We start from the raw sequence: 8661 nt of genomic DNA on the forward strand, positions 1-8661 counted from the left end.
TTCAGCCCAGAGCCCGCAAGGTTAGGATCTGGCCCAGCCAGGGAGGGGACTGATTACAACTCACCTGCTGGAAACTCCGGGACATCGCCGCCGGGCCCGCCCCCAGCATGGCCCACGGCCGGAAGTCCCGCCCCGAAGTAGAGTGTCGGCGGGCGGATCGTCCAACTGAATCTGAAGGGAGGGGAATGGGTGTGCTCTGCCCCACCTTTTCCGCCCTCGGCCCCGCCCCTTCCGTTCCACCAGGGTTGGCCCTGGAGCGCGGTCGATGGCTATGGCTTCCCCTGCTCCCCGCCGGGCCCGGCGCAGAGCTCGAGCCGCGCCGCTGGCCGGGGCGTGGGCCCGCTCGGCCGAGGACTGGTGGTGGGATCGGCTAGCGCCGAGTGGCTCCGGGTATCACCTGCTGCAGTCGGACAGCATGCTACTTGTGCTGCCAGGCCCAGGGCCCGCCCGCCCCCGCGCGCAAAGGCGAGCTGCTCGTCGCCCTCAGCGGCAGCTGCCCCCGGGTCACCGTGCCCCGGCTGCCAAGCCCAAAGCCAGGTTCAGGCCTGAGCTGGCACCCGCGCCCGCTCCCGAGCAAGGGCCCGATGCAGGCTGGGGGGACCGCATTCCTTTGGAAATCCTGGTGAAGATTTTTGGACTGCTGGTGGCGGCCGATGGGCCTATGCCTTTCCTCAGCAGGTAACACTACACCCATGGCTCCGGGCCTGTAGAGTGCAGCAACTTGAACCTTCGGTGTCCGAGCGGGTGGCCGGCAAAGGGCGAAAGCGTCTGAGCGAGCATACGTGGGTGCTCGGGCATCCCAGAGTGCAGTCTCTTAGGGGCCCCAGCAGCCCGGCTTTGAGCTGGAGTGTCCACTTCGCTGCGAGTTGCGGGGGCAGGTACCCTCGCCTTGTTGGGACAGCCGATAGGGGGCATCGCCCACGAAAGGGCCGGCACCTTCAGCAGAGCTGTCCTCCCAGGGCTGCGCGAGTGTGCCGCCGCTGGCAGGAGGCCGCCTCCCAACCGGCACTCTGGCACACCGTGACCCTGTCGCCCCCGTTGACTGGCCGCCCTGCCAAGGGCGAGGTCAAGGCGGAGAAGAAACTCCTTGCTTCCCTGGAGTGGCTTATGCCTAATCGGTGAGGAGTTCCCTCTTTCTAATCCCCTCTGTCCACCTAAGTGGTGTGTGGAAAGCCCTAGGCCCTTCTGTCTCCCTGCATCAAAGTGTTGGGGGCTCCGAGGGATCTGGCAAGAGAGTTAGTGCAGCTCTGCCTCTGCTGTCTGCCCAGGTTCTCACAGCTCCAGAGGCTGACCCTCATCCACTGGAAGTCTCAGGTACACCCTGTATTGAAGGTGAGAGCTACAGGCTGCCCTGCACACCAGCTGTGACCCTCTGGGGTTGTCTAGTACTCTAGGAAGTAGATCAAGCACTTTGGGGGTCCAACACTGCCCCATAGGGATGCCTGCCTCCTATCGGGTTCTCTTTTCCTGTTGTTGTCTCCTTTCTCAGAGGTGGGGGCACCCAAGTAGGCCTGGCATGGGCAGAGAGGAGATCAAAGCAGTAGAGTGGGGTTGGCACTGACTACTGGTGGACCTTAGCCTGCCATCCCCTGACCTCAGTTGGCCTTCTGTCTTCCTGAAGCTGGTAGGTGAGTCCTGTCCTCGGCTCACCTTCCTCAAGCTTTCAGACTGCCATGGTGTGACGGCTGACACCCTGGTCATGCTAGCCAAAGCTTGCCACCAGCTCCACAGCCTGGACCTACAGCACTCCATGGTGAGCCCTGTGTCCCAAGAGGCCCTGAAGAAGCCCCAGGACAAAGTCATGTGCTCATTTATGCTGGGTCCCTAGGTGGAGTCAACAGCTGTGGTGAGCTTCTTGGTGGAGGCTGGATCCCGAATGCGCAAGCTGTGGCTCACCTACAGCTCCCACACAACAGCCATCCTGAGTGCTCTGCTGGTAGGTTGGTGATGGGTAGGAGCAGAGGCAGACGCTGAGCTAAGGACAACCAGGCCACTGACCCCATGACTCTCCCATCTCTGCAGGGCAGCTGCTGCCCCCAGCTCCAGGTCCTGGAGGTGAGCACCGGCATCAACCGCAATAGTACTCCTCTCCAGCTGCCTGTTGAGGCTCTGCAGAAAGGCTGCCCCCAGCTGCAGGTACCTGAAGCCCCACCTATCCCACCTGTCTTCTCCTGCCCCATCTGCAGCCTGGGCCTCGCCCCCAGGTGCTGCGGCTGCTGAATCTGATGTGGCTGCCTAAGCCTCCTGGGCGAGGGGTGGCTCCCGGCCCAGGCTTCCCCAGCCTGGAGGAGCTCTGCCTTGCCAGCTCCACCTGCAATTTTGTGAGCAACGAGGTCCTGGGCCGCCTACTCCATGGCTCCCCCAACCTGCGCCTGCTGGATCTTCGTGGCTGTGCCCGTATCACACCTGCTGGCCTGCGTGATCTGCCATGTCGGGGTCAGCTGTCCCTGGGTGGTGGCTGGGCAGGTGAGAAATGGGGACCCTCGCCTACTTTGCTGCTCATGCCCACTCCTCTCCTCTCCTCTCCCCTCAGAGCTGGAGCAGCTTCACCTGGGCCTGTATGGCATGTCAGATCGGCTGACTTTAGCCAAGGAGGGCAGTCCCCTGTTGACCCAGAAGTGGTACCATACCCTGCGGGAACTGGACTTGAGTGGCCAGGGATTCAGCGAGAAGGACCTGGAGCAGGCCCTAGCTGCCTTCTCAGGCACTCCTGGGGGCTCACACCCAGTCTTGTGCTCCCTTAACCTCAGGGGTACCAGAGTCACACCAAGCACAGTCAGGTCAGCACCCTCTCTCCCAGTTCCTTGGAGTCAGTCTGCTTGCTTTCCTGTCTACTTGGGGCCCAGAAGTAGAGTCCTGCCTGGCTTGATACCTCCAGAAGTCTAAGGGGGGGGTGTGCATATTGACCAAGGCCCTGCTTGGGGTCAGCCTCGGTAATGCCAAGAGAATTGGGTTTGGCCTTCGTGGTTGTGGGTGGCAGAGCCAGGTATGCAGCACAAACAGGTAGGGTCCCCTTCTGGGGCCTGGGTCTTCTGGGCAGCAGCTCAATCCCCGTGGCTTATCCTGCCCACAGCTCTGTGATTAGCAGCTGCCTGGGCCTGGTATACCTCAATCTGGAGTCCTGCCGCTGCCTTCCCCGGGGCCTGAAGCGGGCCTATCGGGGCCTGAAGGAAGTTCAGTGGTGTCTGGAGCAGCTGCTCACCAGCCCCTCCCCCAACTAGGCTGCTACAGACCCTGGGAACCTCAGCCAGCCTGCCCTACCCTGTACCTTTGAGCATTTTGTTACAATAAAACATTTTTTAGGAACTCTGTGTGGTCCTTGGGGTAGAGTTGAGGAACAGGGATTAAACCTCATAGAACCGCTGGGAGCTGCATCTGGCCCAGCCTGTGTGTGGTGGGAGTGAAGGTGGCCCTTTTGGCTCTTGAGCCTGCCTATGGTGGTACCTTTACCTGTTCACCGCTGGGCTCCAGTCTTGGACTAAAAATGTACCTGTGTCTTGCCCTCAGAGACACTGGTGAGCTGTCAATGGTGGTTTGTAAGGCAGAGGTGGCAGTGGAGAGATGGGGTTCTGCTCAGCTTTGGGCTCAATGAAGGGTGCCTATCAGTAGATTTCTCTCCAACTTAGGCCTGAGGTGTCCAGTCATCCACCCTTCAGATGAGGGCTATGAACTGGGCTGTACAAGGGTTCTCCAATGGGGTAGAGACTGGCCAGGAAGTCCACAACCACTATGGGGCCTGACCCTTGAACTCCCTGGAAGGGTGGTCAACAGAAGCGGCCCCTTCTAGAACCTGCCGCCCAGAACTTCTAGAACCCACACGCGGTCCAGCCTGGATGGCTACCTGGCCTCACTGCCCCACCGTTACTGGTGAGCTCCTGCTCCTTCCTGAACCGCAGCCCTGGAGGCTTCCCATTCCCAGGTAGGAGCTCAACTGTGGGCAGTGTGTGGTGGCAGCAGGTTAGCCACCAAGCTGACCGCTTCTGCCTAACCCAGATCCTCAAGGGCCAGGCCAGGCATCTTCCCACGGCCTCAGGCTACAAGTACTTCGGGCTCTGGGCCCTAGGACTCTTCTGCACAGAGCGCCATCTGGCCCGGCGCCTTAAGAACAATAGCTTCTACCCTTTCACACAGACGCTGCCGAATGGTATGCATGGGGTGGGGCCAGAGTCTGGGGAGGAAGGAACCAGGACAGAGGCCTGAATGGGGTGGGGCCAGGTGGGCAAGGCCAAAGCCTGGGCGGTGCACTTGGGGGCGCAGACACTGCGGGCGAGCCACGCTTGCTCGCCCTCCATTGCCTGCGGGCGGGCTCATCAAAGCCCTGGCACCGCTACCCCTGGCTTCGGGCTGGGGCCAGATGCCCTCAAGCGCTGCCGCTGCACTGCCCCCAGTCTTCGTGCTCGAGTACTACCTGGACACGTTGTGGAAAGGGATGCTGCTCTTCGTCGTCTGCATAGTTCTGGTCAGCTTCGGCTCCCTGAGAGAGGTGTGAGCTCCCGTGCTAGATCTCCACGGCCTTTCTCTCCTGGGGTCTTGGCGTTCTGCCCCATAAACCCCGCAGCGCCGTGCCTCTCAGATGATCCCCACGATGCCTGCAGGTACAGAAGCAGAAGACTTGGGGCTTTCCCGCGTATGGCGTGGGCGTGAGCCTGTGGCTCATAATCTCTTCGCTGCCGCGGCGCCGCCTAGTGCTGAATCACATAAGCGGCTTGTACCACTTCTCCATCCAGGGCCGCACCGTTTGTCAGGGCCCCATGCACTTGGTCTACGTGCGCCTGGCTCTCACTTCCGATGGTGATGTCTGGGATGGGCGGACTGGGAGAGGGTGGAAAAGGGAGAGGGAAGCTGCTTAGGAGTGGGAGGGACGGACTGGCCAACCCGCTGCCCTCCTCCCTGGAGGTCCCCTGCCCCCAGAGGCACTTGCCCCCCATCCCTATCCCCTAAGGCCCTCACCTTCCAGAGGTCTATACCTGAGTCTGCCTCCCCTTGATAGCCTACAGAAGGTGCTTCTTCCAGCTGGTCCTTGGTGGCTACAAATTGGAGCCACTGGTACTGGTGCAGTTGTCGGAGCATTATGAGGTGGGTCCTGCCCAAACAAGAGTCCCCTCCTCGGGACACAGTAACACCAATTTTTGTTAGGGCCATTTCACAGGCAGGGCCATTTCACAGGCAGGGTGTAAATACAACGCTGTCTTCCACGCTTGGGCTGTGGGCAGGGATAGGGATGAGGCTTAGTAAGGGAAGGGAATGCCCCAGCAGAGCCTATCCTCTCCAGGCTAGAGCTGACCACCACTTGCTCCCACAGCAAATGGAATACCTGGGCCGTCACATTGCCCGGAAACTTAACATCAACTACTTCGACTACCTGACCATGTCCTACCGGCATGTGGTCCGCCACTGGCCCCTGAGGACAGTCAATAGCCCGAACATTGTGGTACGCAAGAAGAACATGTACAAGCCAAGCCTCTTTCAGTCCCACACAGAGGAGTGACTCTGAGAGCCTGCACTACCTGTCCTCAAGACTGTGTTCTCCCTTCCCATCCCCACCCTGGGGGCAGGCTCCACCCACTCACCTTCTCAATAAAACTTCCTCAGCCTCTAGACGGGTGGTTTACTGGGGAACAATTTCCCATTCCAGGACCTTCCATTTGTGCACACCTCCCACCACCTTAGAGAGCCTGCTCCTCCAGCTGACTGAAGCAAAACCCCAGAGCTCGAGTTTGAAGACGGGGATACTAAGAGGTTGGACCCAGGACTGGAAGACTCAGAATTTGCTGTCCCTCTTGGCCAGCAGCACTTAACTGGTCCTACCTGACCTAGAGGGCTGACCAATTTGTGAATCCAGGAATTGGAACCTGATTGGTCCAGTGTGGGTCAGGTTCCTATTCCTAGTCCAACCAGCAACGCCCTGGGGAGGATAGAGCCAGAGAATAAGCCCTATGCCTGGGGATATATCCTAGACTAGATAACCCCAAAGTTGTTGCCACATACCTCCTAGGGGATAGGCTGCAAGAGTCCTAGGCTAGGGCTCAAATCCTCTTGGTGGGATAGATCTGTGTTGTCCATGGTGCTTATTCTACATGCCTGCTGGAACCAAAGACCCATGTTCTCTTGTTTCCAGCATCTAAACCTCTTGGGTGCTGGGGGCTGCCATAGGAGCAAAGAAGACCATGGGCCATGGGGTCCCAGGAGGAGCAGCATCTAGCAATGTCTGCTTGGCTCTCCCGGGTCTTTGGGCATTGTGTCAGCTGGGTTTCCCTGGAACCAGAAGCAGCTACATAATTTGTAAGGCTCCATGCCAAATGAATATTCAGATGAAAACTCAAATGAAAAAGTTAAGAAGCAGGATGCTGGGGCTCCTGCCTGTGGTCCCAGCTGCTTGGGAGACTGAGGCCGGAGAATCCTTTGAAGCCAGCAGTTTGAGACCAGCCTGGGCAACACAGCAAGACCCCATCTCTACAATAAAAATTTTTTTTAATGTTAAGAATGTCAAGGCCGGGCTCAGCGGCTCAGCCTGTAATTCTAGCACTTTGGGAGGCTGAGGCAAGTGGATTGCCTGAGCCCACGGGTTTGAGACGCATCCGGGCAACTTGGCGAGACCTCATCTCTACAATAAATAAATAAAAAATTAGCCGGGCGTGATAGTGTGTGCCTGTAGTTCTGGCTACTTGGAAGGCTGAGGCAGCAGGATCATGGGAGCCCAGCAGGTCAAGGGAGTGGTGGCCAGGAGCGTGCCACTGTACTCCAGTCTGGGCGTGAGACTCCAACTCAAAAAAAAAAAAGAATTTTAAGACAGTGACACCAGAGCATTACACCAAGCATGGGGCCCTTTAGATCCTGGGACCCTATGTGACTACCCAGGTCACATACTCATGAAGCCAACCCCACCTGGAATTATGGCTCAGGATCACTGGTCAACCAATCCCAAGGCTAGTCAAACCCAGTGGGCATATGGGCACCCTCGCCCATTTCTGGGGCAGAGTCCGGGGTTGCTGGAGTTGCTTTAGGTAGTCCCTGCAGGCCACTGTTAATAATGACACAAGTATGAGAACCCTCTCCCCTTAGAAGACAGGGCCCAGGGTGTCCCAGAGTGGTAGTACCCAACTCAGCAGGGTTCGAATTGGGGACTAAGCTTCACTCACGCAGGTAAAACCCCTGCTTTCCTGGAGCTGACCATTTAAAGGGACACAGAATAAAGGGTTTACTACCCAGAGTGGTTAGAGGAGGGTCCCTCTATCTGGGAGCTCAGGAAAGGCCTGTCCAGGGAGCGGCTTTTGAGCTGCTACAAACTTAGGGAGAGAGCATTCTGGGCAGAGGAGACAAGAAGCACAAAGGCATGATACAGGACTGAGCTAGATGTGCTTGAGAAACTGCAAGAAGATTGGCTGATCAGAGTGGAGAGGGCAAGGGGAAGGAAGCCAGAGATGAGATGGGAAGGGCAGGCAGGTCCTCGGAGCATGGCTCAGAGTTTTTAGTCCTTCTTACAATGGGATACCACTGGAGAGTCATGAGCAGAGATACATCGATCCAGAACTGGAGTGTGGAAAGGGTCAGGAGCTTGCAGGGATAAGTGGGACCAGGCAGGGCATAGGGGAACAGAGGATTATGGGTCCGTGGCAGGTCTGAGCTACTGCTGGAAGGCACAGTTTACAGGATTTGCTGATGGGCTGAAGTGGGCTGAAAACAAGAGTAATTCAGGGCCAGTCTGGATTTCTGGCCAGGAAATTGGAGCTGTAGCCACAGGGCGGAGGGCTTGGGAATTGGGAGTTCTAAGTTAGACTAGGCCTGAGAAGCTTATAGGTCATTGAAAAGACACAAAGGCCCTAAAGAGGAAGGTGGAAGCACAGACCCGAAGCCATTATCCTCTGGGAGGTCCCTAAAGCCAAAGCCTTGGATGAGATATCCCTGGCAATACAGAAGATACAGAAAAACAAGAGGAGGGTGGAGCCTAGCATGGGATGCACAGAGGTAGCAGAAAGGCTACAAAAGGAGGGGGACCAGAAAACCAGGGGAGGGAGCGGGCCCTGTAATCCCAGCACTTTGGGAGGCCAAGGTGGGTGGTACACACCTGTAGTCCCAGCTACTAGAGAGACTGAGGCAGAAGGATGCCTGAACCCAGGTCAAGGCTGCAGTGAGCTGTGATTATGCCACTGCACTCCAGCCTGGGCTACAGAATGAGACTCCAACACAAAAAATATATATAAAAAATAAAAAAGAGCCGGGCTCGGTGGCTCAGCCTGTAATCCCGCGCCTTTGGGAGGCTGAGGTGAGTGGATTGCCTGAGCCCGCGGGTTCGAGACCCGCCTGGGCCGTGAGACCTCATCTCTACAATAAATAAAAAAAAAACCCAGCCTGGTGTGGTAGTGCGCACCTGTAATTCCGGCTACTTGGAAGACCGAGGCGGAAGTATTGCCGGAGCCCAGCAGCTCGAGGCTGCGGTGCCCGGAAGTGGCCACTGCACTCGTCTGGGTGACAGAGTGAGACTCCGACTCAAAAAAAAAAAAAAGATATTAGCACTAGGGGAAAATGGGGGGGGGGGGTGAAGTCTCTGAATTATCATTGCAACTTTTTTTCTTTTTTTTCCCAAGTTGGAATCTCACTCTGTCGCCCAGTCTGAAGTGCAGTGACATGCTCATGGCCACTGCAACCTCAACCTGCTGGACT

The 8661-nt window shown here is 57.5% G+C and overlaps 2 protein-coding genes across 3 annotated transcripts; both read left to right on the forward strand.

Moving 5' to 3' along the window:
• The first annotated feature begins 271 nt into the window (after window positions 1-271).
• FBXL6 (F-box and leucine rich repeat protein 6) lies at window positions 272-3306 on the forward strand. 2 transcript variants are annotated; one of them, XM_008069986.1, is made up of 9 exons: window positions 272-678; window positions 960-1118; window positions 1269-1332; window positions 1622-1753; window positions 1829-1936; window positions 2023-2136; window positions 2205-2436; window positions 2534-2780; window positions 3074-3306. In XM_008069986.1, the coding sequence occupies exons 1-9, from the start codon at window positions 272-274 to the stop codon at window positions 3219-3221; spliced, it is 1611 nt and encodes a 536-aa protein (XP_008068177.1). In that variant the 3' UTR covers window positions 3222-3306. The 2 variants fall into 2 exon arrangements, with proteins under 2 accessions (XP_008068177.1, XP_008068178.1); XM_008069987.1 differs by having other exon boundaries at window positions 1269-1314.
• Window positions 3307-3665: 359 nt separating this feature from the next.
• Window positions 3666-5488, forward strand: TMEM249 (transmembrane protein 249). The gene is made up of 6 exons (XM_021718539.1): window positions 3666-3698; window positions 3994-4144; window positions 4389-4483; window positions 4596-4791; window positions 4991-5076; window positions 5303-5488. Exons 1-6 carry the CDS (start codon window positions 3666-3668, stop codon window positions 5486-5488), a joined length of 747 nt encoding a protein of 248 aa, XP_021574214.1.
• The last annotated feature ends 3173 nt before the right edge of the window (window positions 5489-8661 follow it).

This window comes from Carlito syrichta, unplaced genomic scaffold (assembly GCF_000164805.1).
Source record: "Carlito syrichta isolate Samal-C Ts95f unplaced genomic scaffold, Tarsius_syrichta-2.0.1 Scaffold312719, whole genome shotgun sequence".
In the NCBI taxonomy this organism is placed as follows: Eukaryota; Metazoa; Chordata; class Mammalia; order Primates; family Tarsiidae; genus Carlito; species Carlito syrichta.